A 19,540-nucleotide genomic window follows, 5' to 3' on the forward strand; every position below is an offset into this window, starting at 1 on the left:
CCCCTCATTCGTGGAGCCCGCCGTCCCGCGCTCCGCTTCGGCGAGTGGAGGGACCAGCTTGGCGGCGTGGCTCCCGGGGCCTCGCTGGGCACCTCTCTGTCCCTCTGGGGCCTGAGTCAAAGCATTCTGTGGATAGTATTTCTGAGACTCCATTATCCAACGATGAAATCAATTCCTTAAACAATAGTTGGGGGGGGAGGGGTCCAAACCTTATTTTCAGTCTATGCAAAAACGTGGGGTTTTCTTCAAAGCTGACCCACCAAATGGCCCCAGACCTCTAACATACCCGCCCGGAGTGGGGTGAAACCCGGGTTCTGTCCCCTGAGTCTCAGTCCAACTGGCCCACCCTCTCCCTTGCCCCCTAAATCCTTTGTGGGGCCAGAGCGATGTTCACCCAGTCTGAGACCTACGTCCCGGAGAAAGGCGCAGCATTATTCCATTTGCCCTGCCACTCGCCTTTTTTTTGCTCTAACTTTGCTTGGACCCCAAAACCTCCTTAGGGGGTTGGCTTCATCTCTTGGTTCCTGAGATAAACAGAACAGGAAGGGCTGAGAAATCCATCTTTCTCTATGAAGAAGTAAACATTCGATAAATACAATAATTGAAAAGACATCTGGATAAACCTCAAACCTCTGTGTGAGATGGGGTGAAAATAACCATTAGGCAGAAAGCACTTAAGCTTTAACAGATTTTTTGTAAAGGACGAAAGGAAGAAACTTTTAGCAAGAAAAGATCTTAGGTGATGACCTTCATCTGTTTGAAATTGGTGCCCTGGGTTATTTATTACTGATTAAGGAAATACAGCTGGAAGAGACACAATTTAAAACTTACTCCTCACTAAGCTAGAATAAAGAACACCTGTGAGGGCACTCGCAAATCCCTTCCCCTCCATTGCAGTCATCACCCACTTAAACTTTGCATTTCACCAAATAACGCATTTTGATTCCGGATCAGGCAACCAGGATTGTGGTTTCAGGAGGTACTGTACTGCTTTTAGTTTGCATTGATATATTTGAAATGCTATAGTCTATAATATTTATTCATTGTGACCTTGCTTCTAAGAAGGAAAGAAAAAGTTTTTATTGAAGTATAATTGATATATTAATTTCAGGTGTATAATCAAAAATTGTAATATTGAAAAATGATCGCCACAATAAGTCTACTTAATACCCATCACCATACATAATTACAAATTTTTTTCTTGTGATGAGAACTTTTAAAATCTACTCCCTTAGTAGCTTTCAAACATGTGGTTCAGTATTATTAGCTGTAGTCACCACGCTGTACATTACATCCCCAGGACTTGTTTGTTTTATAACTGGAAGTTTTTACCTTTTGGTCCCCTCCTCCCCCAACTCTGACCTCTGGCAACCACAAATCTGTTCTCAGTATCTAAGAGCTTGGTTTTTCACTTTTTTAGATTCCACATATAAGTGAGATCATACTGATTTATTTCACTTAGCATAATACCCTCTAAGTCCACCTATGTTGTCACAAATGGGAAGATTTCATCATTTTTTATGGTTGGATAATATTCCATTGTGTATGTACACCATATTTTCTGTATCCATTCATCCATCTGTGATACTTAGGTTGTTTCTATATCTCAGGTATTGTAAATAATGCTACAATGAACATGGGAGTGCATATATCTTTTCAAGTTAGTGTTTTTGTGTTTGTTTTTAGATAAGTACCCAGAAGAAGAACTGCTGAATCATATGGTAGTTCTATTTTTAAATTTGAGGAACCTTCAACCTGCACCAAGTTACATTTCCACCGATGGTGCATAGGGTTCCCTTTGCTCCATGTCCTCGCCAACTGTTTCTTATTTTTTTAATTAGCCTTTCTAACAGGTGTGGAGTGATAGCTCATTATGGTTTTGATTTGCATTTGATTACTAATGTTGAGCATCTTCACATATACCCATTGACCATCTGTATATCTTCTTTGATTTTCTGCCCATTTTTAAATTGGATTGGGTTGTTTTGTTTTTTGCATGAGTCCTTTATATATTTTGGATATTAACTCCTTGTCAGATATATGATTTGCAATATGTTCTCCCATTTAATAAGTTGCCATTTCATTTTGTTGATAAATTTCCTTTGCTGTGAAGAATCTTTTTATTTTATGAGAAAGTTTGTGTGTGTTTTTTTAAATCCTCACCCAAGGTTATGTTTATTGATTTTAGAGAGAGAGGAACAAGGAGGAGAAAGAAAGAGAAAAAAATGTTGATGTGAGAAACATCTATCAGTTGCCTCCTATATACACTCTAACCCAGCCGTGGGCAAACTACAGCCCGCGGGCCGGATCCGGCCCGTTTGAAATGAATAAAACTAAAAAAAAAAAAAAGACCGTACCCTTTTATGTAATGATGTTTACTTTGAATTTATATTAGTTCACACAAACACTCCATCCATGCTTTTGTTCCGGCCCTCCGGTCCAGTTTAAGAACCCATTGTGGCCCTCGAGTCAAAAAGTTTGCCCACCCCTGCTCTAACCTAAGATCAAACCCACAACCTAGGTATGTGCTCTGACCAAGAATTGAACCCACAACCTTTTTGGTGTCAGAAAAGTTGCTTTTTCATATATTTCAAAAGTTTTCTTATTGCAGACATGATTAGGCAGGTTTGAATTTATGGGTATAGTATTTTGTGTTATGTGAATTTTTGACATTTGAACACACAACTTCCTAGTGTGTTACCACTACGGATTTTGCTCATCCTTAGAGAGAGCTACCTGTATTGTGGAGACTTGAAATTAGGCTGTACTTTCTAAATTATCTGGTTAATGTAGTTGCTGTAGATTATCTGATTAAGTCAAGTTTCTGATAGATTCTTTTATTGAGTTAATTACTCTTGCAATTATCAGCTCAAATGGATAATTTGCTTATCTCCTTCCTCCTCTGAGCTAACCTTGTTAATCTTATTAGTATGTATGCATTCAATTTTCATACCATGGTAGTCGGGCTCATTGATAGCAGTGATTTCACCTCTAACACTAGAAGGTTGTGCTTAGATCCTGGTGCTATTACTAAAATGTAATAACATTAAAAGAAAATTATATATCTCATTTCCTTTTCAAAACACTCTCCAAATTCATTACTAACTAATTCCAACTCTGCCTCTTGAGAGAGAAGCCAGTGGATTAGACAAACCAAACAGATTGAAGTTCGGCAAATTTAGCTTGAGCTAAATTATGGAAATGATCATAGTCAAAACAAGAATCAGGAGTTCTTGAGTTTAGTTATGAATGCAGTTCTCTCACTTTAAACACACATCCCTTTTCCAAAGATGCCTTGTCCTAGAAAGAACTTTTAAACATATTGCCATATTGCCCTCGCTGGTGGAAATGTAACATTTCCATTCTCTGCAAGTTTAAAAATTTGTTTCTCTTTTGAAGTATAGTAGTAGAAGTCTTCATGTTTGGGGAAAGTGGAGTGCTAGGGGGAACATAATAGATATTATGCTTTCCTACACATCTAGTAGTAAATTCATTATTGCGTAAGGTTCTTCATACCTGTGAAAGAAACAATACAGATTCAGTCTGAAGACAGGTTGTCTTTTAAAAAGAGTAGGCATTCTTTTTCTTTTTTTTTCCTAAATTTTCCAAAAATTGAAAGGGCTGCCTAAAGAGCAAAAGGAAGCAAGAGTAGACATTCTTAAGTTGATTTTTGCCTGTTGGTTTTATAAATTTTATTTCTTTTTTCTTTTTACTAATGCAATACCTGTTCACTGTTAAAATAAAAAATGGGGGTGGGGACTGGGTAAACAGAAGGAAATTTAAAGATTTATAACTGTACAACCCAGAGACAGCTACTATTCGTGTTAGTATTTTGTTGTGTTGTCTTTCAAATCTTTTTCAAAGCAAATACATATTTCAAATGGGATCCTGTTATATGTATAGTTTTATATTCTCTTTTTTCCCCTTATTCATAAACATCTTGCCATGTCTATAAGTAGTCAGCTGCACTTCCTTTTTTAATACATAGTATTCCACTTTCTGAAAGGGCCAAAATGTATTTATCCAGGGCTCTAAGATAAGTTGTTCCCAGTGTTTTGATATTACAAATAATGACAGCCCAGCCAGTGTGGCTCAGTGGTTGAGTGTAGACCTATGAACCAGGATTCCCAGTTGGGGTCCAGGAACATGCCCAGGCTGCTTGGGCTTGATCCCTGCAGTAGGCAGCCAATAGATGATTCTCATGGATGCTTCTATCTCTTTCTCCCTCTCCCTTCCTCTCTGAAATCAATAAAAATATATATTTTTAAAACCCACAAATAATGAATTGTCGAACAATTGCAATGCCATAGGATGACTTAATCTCTGTTGAGCCCTTCTTTCTCCGCTAAGGACACTATTTTCATAACAAAGTGCTGTGCCCACAGAGCCTCTGGTTTCTCACCTCTTCCATTGAATTCTGACATAATTCTTCCTTCACAGAAATTCTAGAATTACTACTGGTGGTGAATATCTTTGTACCTAAGTAATTTACCATGCTATCCTTTATTTCCTTAGGATAATTTATGTGACTAGAATTCCTGAATCAAAGAGCATGTATGTCTTAGGGCCTTTGATACTGTTATGTAAACTGTCTTCAGAATAGTTATACCAATTAGATCTTACCCACCAGTATATGAGTTTCCACTTCCTGAACCCTCATCAACAGTTAGGTATTATTGTATTCATTGTTTATGCAATTTAGTGGAAGTATTATTAAGTTAGCAATTCCTTCATCATTAGTTAAGCATATGAACATTTACATATATAATTATTTGCCATTGTAACTCTTTTTCTGTAAATTGATTTTTCATGATTTTTGCCCATTTTTCTATAAGGATGATTATTGCTTTTAAGAGCTATTTATAATTATGAATAGTACTACACTTTTAGTAACCAGATTATTGTATCCAGGAGACAGCTATGGAACTGTTCAAACAATATTTGCATAAAACAACAGAAATACTAAGTAACTTATAGTGAGTTAGACCCAAATTTGGCCATTGCCTTTTAAATAACTCTAGATGTACCCTCTCATACCTTTAAGTATTAAAAAGTAGGAGAGAAAGTGCTGCTGGTGTGAACAAAAGCCACTTAATCTGGTTTTTGTAAACCAACTCTATTGGTCAGGTATCAGTTAGGAAATAGAGACCACGTTGTCTTGTTTCTGCATTGGGATTTTTTAACAGAAATATTGGAGAACTGTACGTGCATGAAGGGAACTTAAGTCGCACAAAGGAAGCAAACCATTTTTCTGACACTTATCTCCCACCACATCCATGCTTTCTGCTGCATCCCCTGTGTCATTTGTCACTCACCAGGAAAATACAGTTGGCTCTGGTCCAGGAGATGCATGAGGAACCCCAAGGACTCCAGAAATTCACTAGGTGGGGACCTAAGAAAAGCAATGACTTGGATGCTCTCACCTGTTCCCTTGTACTTGAAGCCTCCAGTGCTTTGCCCAGTGGGCATTTTCACAGCCACTTCTTCAGCCAAATGCACTTTGGGACTTGCAAACTCAGTCTTCTCTTGGAGGTTATAACCTAGTGATAAATATTGTGCTATCTCTCTTCTGGTTCCAAATGGCCAGCCACTGTAAGAGTGATAAGACCTGGGGAGTTTGGCAGTGTGGAAAATGACCACATTCGTTTACATTACTTTATAGCTTTCTGTCCATTTGTCCCCCCTCAAAAAAAAGGTGTTTGCCCCAAAGTTAAATATTTTACTGATTATCTCTTTCTCTCCATTCTCCCCAGTCTTTGACCTTCTTCCATCCTCCAGCCAGAGGCTGAACCCAGGTGCCCTGCGGCCAATCCTGACCGACCCCACCCTGAATGAGCTCTATGTGATCTCCACCTTCAAACTGCAGACTAAGAGTTCAGCGACCATCTTCGGCCTTTACTCTTCAACTGACAACAGCAAATATTTTGAATTTACTGTGATGGGACGCTTAAACAAAGGTAAGCACGTTTGCAGAAATCATTTTCTTAAAAATCCTCTTTTTCTATTTCAGGATTTGAGGTCTACTTTTCTTAAGATGGTTCCCTTGTACAGTTTTGTTTTTTTCTCATCCACTATTTATTTGTTTTCAATACCAAATTCTTCTCATTGTACATTTACCTATACAGAGAGAGCGAGTTGATGTTGGGAGAAAGAATGAAGAATTGCTTGTGGCCAAAATGCCCTCTGATATTGTCCCTCTTGTTATTCTGGATCCAGTTTGGAAGGGACAAGAGCCAGGACAATTAGGCCATTATCTTAGTCAGCTCTGGCTGCTTATAACAAACACCATAGCCTGGGTGGCTTGAACAACAGACATTTATTTCTCACAGTTCTGGAGGCTTGGAAGTTCAAGATCAAGGTGCCAGCAGCTTTGGTTCCAGGTTAGGGAATCTGGGTCCTGGCTTGTAGACAGCCACCTTCTCACTATGTCCTCTTATGACCCTTCCTCATTGCGTGCCACTGGGAGAGAGTGAGCTTTTTGTCTTCTCCTTAAAAGGACACTAATGCCATCATGGGGGTCCTACTCTCATGACTTGTCTAAATCCATTTATCTTCCCAAATCCCACTTCCTAATACCATCACATTGGGGTAGGGCTACAACATATGGATTTGGGGGGACACAAATATTCAATGCATAACCATTTGTATGTTCCTTTGGAAGCATGTGGCTTAGCAGACCTAACTCCTAGCTCTGCAAGCACCTTCCTGGACTTGATGGAGAGACTATACCTCAGCCAGTAAAACTAAATAAACTGCTCTTTTCCACCGTTTCATGCCAATTTACACAGACCTGTCATCTGTTTGGTCCCTTTACTGTCAAATGTTTTACTGTCAAAATGAGTTACTACAAGCACTAAAAAATTACTCTCAAAGAATAAGGTCACTACTTTTTCATCTCTTTCCCTTCCACCTATGCCTGGGGGCCAACACCTGTTCCTGCTTATTGAGGAATGAGACAGATATGTGTTTTGCTTTTAATAATAAAAAATCGACCAGTCCTTCTGGCTAGATTTTATATTTATTTCGGTTTGCGTTACAAAGTACATAGATACTTACAGTGCTCCAGACTCCTAGTTTCTAATTGTGATGGAACGCTTAAGTCAGCAGGCATTAGGAGCTGGAAGACATGCCTAATTCTTAGCTTTCATGGGACTATAGAGTTAAAAGCAAGAAGAATGAGGTTTTAACCCCTTCTTTTATGTCAAATGCCAACATCCTCTTTTCCTTTTCCCACTCCACTCACAAGTCTGATTTCTCTGTGCCTCACAGCCTCTCAGGGGTGAGGGTTCCCATAATGGAGTCTGGGGACAAGGTTCATGGCTCTACATGGTTCATGGTTCAACCATTCCTCCTCCCTTTGCCCCATCAGCAGCCCTGATGGGAGGCGGTTTCACCCATCTCCCTGCCTTGAATCAGCCCCATTTTGCCTCACATCTGTTGAAGGAATTGCTTATCTTCTAACAACCCAGCTACTCAGTTTGTGATCAGTAAACATTACCCATCTTCATATAAAGATCAGTAGCTTCTCATTAAACTGTCTATTTAAATGCATGGAAGATTTTCTTTTAGCTCTCTCAGCCTCGTGGCTAAAAGGCTCTCTGTAGAGTGAAAAGCTCTGCTTCTAGCTTTCCCCCCTCACTGAATCTCACCCTCTACTCCTGAACTGGCCAGAGTGTATAAACCCATTGTGGAAAGTCCATTGCCTGGAAACACAAGGAAGCAGCTTACCTTGAACTGATTCTTTCTGTTTGGTAAGCAGGGGTAAAGCTAGATACTATATGAGCAGGTAGATTGATAGGTAAGGGGATTGTTAGTGTGTTTTGTTTGAAGAACCAGCAGTCATGTGATTCAGCTGTAAATCCCAGCTGATCACCATGTTAGAGGAGACGATAAGAGGAATGCTGAGCACCTCTGCACCCTCCAACCTATTAGAGGCAATCGGTAGCTCTTAGAAAAAATATTTTTAAAAAAGAGTTTGAAAAGAATCCAGAAATGAAAATTCTCAGAAACAAAGAGGCATTTATACTAGTATTAGACTTTGGCGAGTTGAAGAATTTCACATAGAGAAGTTTCACTGGAGCAATAGGAAAAAGTACAGAGACTTACCATCACTGGTGAATCTGAAAGTTCTAGGAAGGAGCAGCAGCCCATTCTGATTGAAATGAGAAAAAGTCTCTGAGTCCAACAGGTCCAAGGAAAAGACATGACATATGGTTGTGACTCCCCATTGTGGTACTCAGGTGGCCTGACATAGTTTATGGAGGGTGAGGAAAGAGTCCTCTTCCTAGCAGGTGAGCCCCCATCATTACTCAACTGGCAAGGCTCAGCGGATCTGTCCTCTTGATTTGCATGGAGCACAGTGAAACAGTCAGAAATAAAGCATATGAGTAGGAAATGGGACCCGTCTTTCCCTCCATTAAAGGCAATGAATTGGGAGTGGGTGACTACACAGATAGTGTCAAAGAGCACTACAATAAACTAAAGTGTATTCCATGAAGACTGTGAAAAATAAGTTTGTCACTGGGAAATCTCCAAGTCATCTTACCATGGTGGCCTCATTATTATTTGCAGAGCATAAGCCCTGACCCCCGAGACCTTTTGTGGCTTCCCATTCCAAACTGATTAAGGTATAAACACCCCAGCTGTGCATTCAGGGCTTTCCCCTGCATGACCCCCACCCAGCCTTTCCTCCTTCCAACCCTCCATGCAGCCTATACTTCAGCTGGATGGACTGGCTGCCAATCCCTGAACCCAGGCATGCTGTCTTTCCTTCTCCATCATTTTGCTCTTGACCTCTGCTCCCTCCATACACATTCTGAAACATCACCAGATACCAAAATCCTATATATGCAAAACCTACCTCAATCTCCTTCTGACACCTTTCCTTATATGACTTTGTATCTCTGTGGAAGGCACTAATCTTCATCTGTCTTGTAACTTGAATTAAGTCTAGGTCTTTTCTCTAGTAGATTGTAAGCTCCCTCAAGACAGAGACTGAGCATCCCTTAAATCACCTTTGTGTCTACTGCTGCACCGAGCACAGTGCCTCATACATGGACGTGGTTCGTGAGCAGATTGAACAGAATAAATAGAGGCTGAGAAGAATAGCCTTGTTTGTTAAAGAAGACATACACTATTGTGCAAATTCTGGAAGTATAGAGTGTCTGTCATGTTGAGGTCTCATTCAGATTCATTTTTGAATGAATGAGTGTTGAATACCATTTGGATGAGAATAGAAAAGAAATATAGGTAGTACTTCTGATAGAAATTATTTATCAGATTATTAGTAACATGGGTGGTCTAATCTTGATAGAAATAAGCATTCTACAGAAGCATCTGACTGAATAGATTGATATGGTTGCTGCTTTTCTAGTATCTGGCATGGAAGCAAATTTCCAATTAGTATCCTGCTTTTGAGTTACAGTTAAAATCTTATGGCTGTGCCACCATGAATACATCTCTGCTGTTAGCTTCGATTGCTCTCTGTGAAGAGGGGATGAAATAAGAGCTGCCTTACAGGTTGATTGCAATAAGTGACTTATATGAAGGATAACTTTTTTATATTGTGAAGCTCAATAGAAATGTCAGTTTCTTCTAAAACAGTGGTTCTCAACCTTGGCTGCAAATTCGAATCACCTGGGAATCTTTTTAAAATCCTGATTTCTGGGCCTCATCCTCCAGAAATTCTGTTTCTTTGTTATGGGATGAGGCCACAACATTAGTAACAAAGAAACAGAATTTCCGGAGGATGAGGCCCAGAAATCAGGATTTTAAAAAGATTCCCAGGTGATTCTAATGTACAACCAAGGTTGATAACCACTGTTCTAGAAGGAAGGAAAGAAGAAGGAAGGGAGAGATAGATATCTCTGTACTATTTAAGCAGCTGTCTTCCAAAGATGATGATTGGGTGAACTCTTGATGAAAGCTTCCCCTTTAAGAAAAAACAGGTGAGAAGAACTGCTTCATTTGTTGTTTTTACTTCTTTTTCAATACAGTTTACATTCAATATTATTTTGTATTAATTTCAGGTGTACCACATAGTGGTTAGACAAGGTGTTCCCCCTGATATTTCCAGTGCCCACCTGGCACCACACATAGTTACTACAATTGACTATAATCCCTATGTTGTACTTTATATCCCCATGACTACTTTGCAATTACCAATCTGTACTAAGAACTGCTTCTTGAGTCTTAATTTGATCTCCACAGAAGAACAACTTGGTGCTGTGGAAGTGAAGGGAACCCAAGATTTTGCAGTAATTACTGGAGAGTGTCAGTCAAGCTTCTAAGTGAGCATACGGGTAGGAGGTGTCAGATAGTTCAGGGCTTTGGAGAGATGTAACGGTTTAAAAATTAGAAATTGGAACCCAATAATGACGGGTAAAAAATGAGGCACCTCAAATATTTACAATAATATTCACGACACCCTTGTGATGTACCAGGACAGTGCGAAAGACTTGTCAACACTAATTTCTCTTTTAACTTTCACAGTATTCTTACGAGCTACCCTTGAATGAGCTCAATTTTAAAGTGATTATATGCAGAAAATGAAAGAATTTTAGTGAACTTTAGGACAAATGCCCAGAGGGTTAAATAATTATTCATGTATGTATGATTACCTGGAAAGGAAAGCTGGGATTATTTGATGACAAATGGGTTTACTAAAAGTAAGTCATGCCAACCGTTTTTTGTATGTAAAGTTTCTAAGCTAACAGATCAAAAAGATGCTGTGAGCATAATATACACTGAGTGGCCAGATTATTATGACCGACCAGATTATTATGACCACCCCATCAGTACTTCATTGACACTTCCAAAAATACTGAATATTGAAAACTTCCTACGCAAACACTCTCACGGTTTTATTATTATTATTATTTGCAAAACTAATTCACTTCATTGTACTGATGGGATGGTCATAATAATCTGGCCACTCAGTGTATATTGACTTCAGAAAAGGTATGTTACTCATTATACCTTTCTGAATAATATAAAAAAGAATGAGCTAGATAAATAGTACTGTTAGGAGTTGGTAAGTTGCCTTATAGAAAAGTATCTAGTGGTTTTGACAAGTCTCTATCTTGGGCATGTAACTGTTCAACTTATTAGTGATTTAGATGAAGACATGGATAGTATTTTATCATGTTGGTAATTGGCACAAAGCTAGAAAAGACGGTTGAATATATTGAATGCTATGATTAAGATTTATAAGGCCTTATCAGACTGGAAAAATATGCCACCATCAGTCAGATGAAATTTAACAAGAAAAAATGTAGATCTACCATCTAGGAGTGAAAAGTAAATTGCAGAAGTGCAGGATGTGGGAGACCTATCCCAAGAGTTCTGGTCAACAACATTAAGAACCAATCAGTGTTGAGCACAGCGCCTGACATAGTAGTTGCTCAAAAATGTTTGCTGATTGAATGGAAAAACGGAGACAGTGATGCAATGGTTTTAAAAAGTTTCTTAAATTATAGTTTTGTTAATGCACAGATGTGCCCGTATAAGGGAGCTATTAGTCCCACTGCACTCTGAATTGTCCAGGCCACATCTAGGATATTGTGGCTAGTTCTGGACACATTTCACAGGGACACTAACAAGTCAAAGATTACCTTGAGAGTCACCCAAACAGCACACCCTTGAGCCCCATTTTTCACCACATTATTAGTCAAAAAGTGAAAGACAATGGAGAAATAAAAAAGCCAGACAGAAGAACAACTTGATGCTATGGAAGTGAAAGAGATAAAAGTTGACTTAAAATATTTGAAGAGTATCATTTGGATTTAGAATAAGATTAAATCTGTCTATAGCTCTGAAGAGTAAAATTAGGACCGTTTGGTAGAAGTCAGAGGAAACAAATACTGGCTCTGTGTTAGACAGATCTTGGAGGGAAATCCAAAAGTGGAACGGTTTTCTGCATACAGTAATGAGTTCCTTGTTACTGGAAATGGGGTGGTAGAGGCTGCATTTGTATTGAGGGAATTTGTGAAGTGAGATGTTAAGCTGGATGACTTACAATGACAATATCCTGTGGCTCTTCTAAGGCTAAAGAGGTCCATGGACACTTAAGAAGTTGCTTTCCAGTCCTCTCCTATAACATGACCTTGGGATTCTGTGCTTACTGCTTTGTCACCTACCAGATAGTTCTTACAGTGATGAGTCTCATAATTTCTCAAAATATAAAGCTCTCGGCAGATGCTTAATATAATTGCTGTGCTTCTTTTCAGTGGATGATTTCTTTGGGGTGTGTGTGTGTGTGTGTGTGTGTGTGTTCTGTATACTTTGCATTTGTTCAAACCACTTTAAGAAATTTTTAAAACACACAGATTACATTTATCACACTTGGGACTCACCCAGAGTACTTTCAGGAAAAGCAATTTGATGATTTACTTTTTATATATATTCCCAAAGCACTAAAGTTACAAAGACCTAGTGTATAGGGCATAACGATAAATAAGCAAAGGTGAACAAGAATATCCATCACAAGAGACATTAATGGCAAGAAGGCTGTTTAAAAATGTACAATTATTTAAAAAGAAGAGGAAAGGTTGACACCAATGGCTTTCATCATGTATTTAAAAGTGTGAAAGAGCAAAGCCATTTGCCAGGCAGAGCAGAAATCCCGAGCTTGCTGCCTGCAGCCAGGTCACTCTGAACTTCTTTGCCCACCAGACAAAATATTATCATTTCCAGTTCTTTGTAGCTGGCACTCTGCTTCATTGCTTTGACATTCAACACCTAATATTTTTTACCACCAGGTCCATTTAAAAAAAATAAACATCGCCTTTTGAAAATTCATCCCCAAGACAGCAATATTTCACATCTTTATTGCTTGAGTTTGCTTTTTCATCTCCTGCCAGTCACTGAGGTGGGATTTAATCAGGTTAGACTACATAGTTCCTGTGTCAGGCTGGTACTCAGACATGGAAATGCAGCCCTAAAATCAGGCCCCAAATTGTTAAGTACACAAAAGTGCTAAGTTTATAAGAAAAGGGTTTATATAAATAAACCAATAGAAACTGTTCCCCACGTTTTAAAAAGGATTGTGGGTTAAACAATCAGAGTGGACACATGAGTACTCTATTTTATCTACTTCTTATTAAATAAATACTTGTATTTGGTACTCTCAGATGCTATGGGAAAATTAGTACATGGGAAAATTAGTAAGAAATGGACTTCTAATAGAGAAGATAAGAAATAAACACAAATATACTTATACCTACATTTGTACAGCAGTTTATAGTTTAACATTTTCCTTCAGTGATTTTTCTTGTTTTATTTCAATTTTTAAAATTTTTTTCAATTACAGTTGCATTCAATACTATTTTGTATTAGTTTCAGGTATATAGCATAACAGTTAAATAATCACATACTTTACTAAGTATTCTCCTGATATTTCCAGTACCCACCTGGCACCATACATAGTATTACAGTATTATTGACTATATTTCCTGTGCTGTTCTTTACATCCCCATGACTATTTTGTAACTACCATCTCTTTACCTTTTTCACCCAGCCCTGCAACCACCCTCCCTTCTGGCAACCATCAGTCTGGTTTCCATATCTATGAGTATGTTTATGTTTTATTTATTCATTTACATTATTCTTTAGATTCCATACATAAGTCAAATCATATGGTATTTGTCCTTCTCTGACTGACTTATTTCACTTAGCATAATGCTCTCCAGATTCATCCATGCTGTCACAAAGAGTATGATTTACCTCTTTCTTATAGATGATTATTATTCCATTATGTAAATGTACCACATCTGTTTTATCCACTCATCTACTGATGGACACTTGGGTTGCTTACAAATCTTGGCTATTGTAAATAATGCTGCAATGAACATAGGGGTGCATATATTCTTTTGAATTAGTATTTCAGGTTTCTTTGGATATATTCCCAGAAGTGGACTTGCTGGAACATAAGGCAGTTCCATTTTTAAATTTTTGAGGAAACTCCATACTCCTTTCCACAGTGGCTGCACCAATCTGCATTCCCACCAACAATACATGAGGGTTCCCTTTTCTGCACATCTTTGACAACATTTGTAATTTTTGATTTATTGATGATAGCCATTCTGACAGGTGTGAGGTGATATCTCATTATGGCTTTTAATTTGCATTTCTCTGATGATGAGTGATGTTGAACATCTTTTCATATGTCTATTAGCCATCTGTATGTCCTCTTTGGAGAAGTATCTCTTTAGGTCCTTTGCCCATTTTTAAATGGGATTGTTTGTGGAGGATTTTGGTGTTGAGTTTTATAAGTTCTTTATCAATTTTGGATATTAACCCCTTATCAGATGTATCATTGGCAAATTTGTTCTCCCATTCAGTGGGTTGTCTTTTCATTTTGTTGATGGTTTCCTTTACACTGCAAAAATGTTTCAGTTTAATGTAGTCCCATCTATTTATTTTTTCTTTTGTTTTCCTTGCCTAAAAGATATATCAGAAAAATATTACTAAGACAAATGTCCAAGATTTTACTGCCCATATTTTCTTTTAGGATTTTTATGGTATCAAGTTGAATATTTAAGTCTTTAATCCATTTGAATTTATTCTTGTATATGATGTAAGAAGGTGGTCTAGTTTCATTTTTTACACATATCTGTCCAGTTTTTCCAACACCATTTATTGAATAGATTGTCTGTACCCCACTGTATGTTCTTCCTTCCTTTGTCAAATATTAATTGACCACAAAGGTATGTGTTCATTTCTGGGCTCTCTATTCTGTTCCATTTATTTATATGTCTGTTATTATACCAGTACCATTCTGTTTTGATGACTATGGCCTTGTAGCATAAATTGATATCAGGTAGCATGATTCTTCCCACTTTGTTGTTCTTTCTCAAGATTGCTGTGGCTATTCAGGGTCTTTTGTGGTTCCCTGTAAATTTTTGGATTTATTTGTTTTAGTTCTGTGATATTCACCATTGATATGTTTAAAATATTATTTATTTATCTTTTTGAGAGAAGGAAAGGGAGGGGGAGGGAGGGAGGAAGGGGGGGCGAGAGAGAGAGGGGAGAGAGAGAGAGAGAGAGAGAGAGAAAGAGAAACATCAACATGAGAGGGAAATATTGATGTGAGAGTGAAACATCGATCAGCTGCCTCTTGCAGGCTCCCTACCAGGGATAGAACCTGCAACCCTGCAACCCACAACCTGGCATGTGCTGTGACTGAGAACCAAACCAGCAACCTTTCAGTGCATGGGAACATGCCCAACCAACTGAGCCACACTATTGTTATTTTGATAGGAATTGCTTTGGGTGGTATGGACATTTTAACAATGTTAATTCTTCCTATCCATGAGTACAGTATACACTTTTTCTTTTTTGTATCTTCAATTTGTTTCTTCTGTATCTTATAATTTTCCAAGTAAGGTCTTTGATCTCTTTGGTTAAATTTGTTCCTAGGTGTTTTATTTTATTTATTTATTTAAAAATATTCTTTTATTAATTTCAAAGAGGAAGGGAAAGGGGGAGAAAGATAGAAACATCAATGATGAGAGAGAATCACTGATTGGCTGCCTCCTGCACACCCCCTACTGGGGATCAAGCCTGCAATCCAGGAATGTGCCCTTGAGTGGAATCGAACCCAGGACCCTTCAGTCCGCCGGCTGACCCTCTATCCACTGAGCCAAACCGGCTAGGGCTTATTTTATTTTTATTATTCTGTTGTAAATGGGATTGTTTTCTTAGTTTCCCTTTCTGGTAGTTCATTATTGGTGTCTAAACATGCAACTGATTTGTGAATATTTATTTTGTATCCCGCTATATTACTGAATTTACTTATCAGTTCCAGTAGTTTTTTGGTGGAATTTTTAGGATTTTCTGTATACAGTATCATGTCATCTGCAAATGACAGTTTTACTTTCTTTCTGATTTGGATGCCTTTTATTTCTCCTTCTTGTCTGATCTCTGTGGCTAGGACTTCCAGTACCATGCTGAATAAGAGTAGTGACAGTGGACATTCTGTCTTGTTTCTGATCTTAATGGAAATACTTTTAGTTTTTGCCCTTGAGTATTATGTTAGCGTGGGTTTGCATATATGGGCTCTATAATGTTGAGATGTGTTTTCTCTATTTCTGCTTTGCTGAGAGTTTTTATCATAAATGGATGCTAGATTTTCTCAAAAGCTTTTTTCTGCATCTATTCATGTGATCGTATGACTTTTATCCTTCATTTTGTTTATGTGGTATATCACGTTAATTGATTTGTGGATATTGTATCAACCTTGCATCCCAGGAATGAATCCCAGTTGATCATGGTATATGATCTTTTTAATGTATTGCTGGATTTGGTTTGCTAATATTTTGTTGAAGATTTTTGCATCTATGTTTATCAGATATACTGGCTTATAATTTTATTTCTTTGAGGTGTCTTTATCTGGTTTTGGAATTAGGATAATGCTGGCCTCATAAAATGAGTTTAGAAGTCTTCCTGCCTCTTGAATTTTTTTAAATCATTTGAGAAGGAGAGGCATTAGTTCTTTGAATGTTTGGTAAAATTCTCCTGTGAAACCATCCAGTCCAAGGCTTTTGTTTGTTGGATGTGTTGTGGGTTTGTTTGTTTTTTAATTACTGCTTCAGTTTCATTATTTGTAATGGGTCTGTTCATATTTTCTGTTTCTTCTTGATTCAGTTTTGGGAGATTATATGTTCCTAATCACTTATCCATTTCGTCCAAATTGTCCAATTTGTTGGCATATAATTGTTTGTAATATTTTCTTATATAATCTTTTGTATTTCTGTGGTTAGTTTTGCATTTCTTATTTGACCACCACTGAAAACAAAATGAAGTCAGAAGGGCAACTTTTATTAACTCCACGTAGAAGCTTAAGAAATGGACACTGAGTAAAATGAACAAGCCCAGGCTCACATAGCTATTAAGTATCTGAGCCATAACTGGAATCTGAGTCCTGAAAATGTACACCTAGGGAAGTACCAAGGAAGTGTAACGGGAATATGAATGAGGCAGATACCTTTCAACCATGGGGAAGAAGGAAGACTTCGAGGCATAGGGTGCATTTGAGCTGGATCTTGGCTTCAGATACATAGGGATATGGAGAAGGAAGGAGACCTATGGAGAAGAGAACATTCCACACAGAAAGAAAAGGATGAGGGAGGCTGGAGAAAGCTAGAGAGGGGGGAAAACAACAGATTGTTCATCTTGGCTGGGCATCAGCAGCATGGAGAGTTATAAAGTGGTGAGAACGTTGGGGATAAGGGGTTTAGACATTATTTAGGAACCACCGGGGAGCTATTGAAGGATTTTATTTACTTGATTTCATGTTGCTTTGAGAAGGCAATAACTTGGTCAGAAGAGGCCTATAAGAAGCTCCGGCTATCAGTCCAGAAAAACTGCAGAAAGAGACCTTAAGTAGGAAGGTGAGTCAGGAATCTGACAGAGAAACCCAGGGATGGAACAGAGCAGAGGCAGAAATGCCATTTGAAGATCTACAGCCTTCAGTTCTAATCAGATGCGTTGAGTTCTTTTTACTAGCCCTGTGGGAGAACCAGGCGGAAATCACTACACAAACTTGTTTCAGCTATTGAATGAGAAGCGAGCAGAACAGAATGTGCCACAGCTGAAGAAACAGTGCTGTACCCAGTGACTGTTTTCCTGAGAATGGTGCTTCTGGGGGAGGTGATGGGCAGAGGTGTGGTGGGCCCAGAAGACCACTCCTTCCAACCTCAGGACACTGGCCTTTCTTCTCCTTGGAGGGGGAAATGATTGTCTCACTCTGTCGTATTTTGATCTCTGTTTGGTCCCCCTCTGCTCTGTGTGTGTGCTGGGCTAAGACAAGGAGAGCTGAGCACTGGGAAAGGGAGACCTGGGGAGAGGAAGGCACCACATCTGTTGTCTCCACTCCGAAGGTGCTGCCTCGGAGAAGGTCACCCAGTAGGCTTCAGGCTCCTGGGCCAGAGCTTAAGCTGTGTCTGGATTCAGTATGACTGATGTGAAAATATTGAGTTTTCTGAGCAGGTGCCTATCTGCCCTCTGGGGTAGTTTTACTGCTCTGAAGATAAAATAAGTATAGAAGCACTGAAGTAAGGAATTTGCAATAAAAAATGAAAAATGGGAGCCATAAGAGAAATGAGAATTATTGGATTAAGTATGAAGAATGGTAAATGTCAAAGCACTTGATAATATTTTTGCTAACAGACGTTGTGAAGATGGAAGTTTCCATAATTCTTCTTTTCCTTTTTTTCCTTCTTGCTATTGTCACAAGACCTAGGAGCAGAAGGAATTTGTCACTTTAGTGTTGCATTGCAACACAAAGCAAGGCACAAGTACCCTTAAATGGTAGCATGAACACAATAGTAGGTTTTGTTACTTGCAATAAATCTTGAATTGCCAGTCTATAAATCGTTTATATTTTATATGTGAAAAGCTTTAATGCAATCATTTAATTATTCATTGAAAGTTCATATTTACAACATTTAATGTACACCTGTGATGTATAAAGTATTCACTAGGTACTAGTTATAAAATTAAACTTAGCTATTCAATTATGAACATAAATCACACCCACATGCCATGGAAAACCTATTATAAAAGCAAGTGAGATACCCGTGAAAATGTGTTCTTTGAATTTCACAGAAATCTCAGCTTGGGTAGCAAAACCAAGAGTATTTGTTTTAAGCCACTCTATGTATCCTCTTAAACTGTTAATATGAAGAACAGAGATTGTGGCCATAATGAGAATAATGAGATACTGAATATACATGTCTATGACCTAACTGAAGTTTGGTGGTCTAAGTGGTATTTTTATTGACCTATTAAAAACTCCAGGTATTTGCAGAACTGTTCAAAAGAGTTTAAAAAAAATACCAGTTTAAAAATTAAATCAGTGCATGTTTGGATTTAATTTGTCCCTCTTTGGGTATTGTATATGTGTCCAAGTTCCAGACATGCAGTTAGTATTATAAATTTTCAACAATCTATATATGTATAAAGAGCCAGGTGCCATCGCAACCGAACAGGCTGAATGGGGTGACAAGGCCGGCAGGGGGGTTAGTGAGGGACGACCAAACGACTGAGCACCAGGCTGTGTGGGGCGACCAGGCTGGCAGGGGCGTTAGTGAGGGACAGCCAAATGACTGAACAGCAGGCTGTGTGGGGCAACCAGGCTGGCAGGGGGCACAGTTGGCAGCAACCAGGCCAGCAGGGGGGGCAGTGAGGGGCGACCAGGCTGGCAGAGGGGGGCAGTGAAGGGTGACCAGGCCTGCAGGGGGGGCAGTTGGGGGCAACCATGGCAGCGGGGGTGCTGTGAGTGGTGACCAAGCTGGCAGGGGGGGAAATTGGGGGTGACCAGGCCAGCAGGCAGAGGCGGTTAGGGGTGATCAGGCTGGCAGGGGTCCAGTAGGGGCGATCAGGCAGGCAGGCAGGTGAGCAGTTAGGAGCCACCAGTCCCGGATTGTGAGAGGGATGTCCGACTGCAAGTTTAGGCCCGATCCTGAACCAGCAGTCTGACATCCCCCGAGGGATCCCGGATCGGAGAGGGTGCAGGCTGGGCTGAGGGGACCCCCTCACC

At 39.0% G+C, this 19,540-nt stretch overlaps 1 protein-coding gene across 1 annotated transcript in view; it reads left to right on the forward strand.

Moving 5' to 3' along the window:
- Positions 1-19,540, forward strand: part of THBS4 (thrombospondin 4) — a 58,307-nt gene that overhangs the window by 5,460 nt on the left and 33,307 nt on the right. Inside the window, exon 3 of the mRNA XM_014550153.1 lies at positions 5,754-5,957. Coding sequence (XP_014405639.1) covers positions 5,754-5,957 — 204 coding nt within the window. The remainder of the gene's footprint in view (positions 1-5,753; positions 5,958-19,540) is intronic.

The sequence above is a fragment of the Myotis brandtii genome, unplaced genomic scaffold, assembly GCF_000412655.1.
Source record: "Myotis brandtii unplaced genomic scaffold, ASM41265v1 scaffold115, whole genome shotgun sequence".
NCBI classification, from domain to species: domain Eukaryota; kingdom Metazoa; phylum Chordata; class Mammalia; order Chiroptera; family Vespertilionidae; genus Myotis; species Myotis brandtii.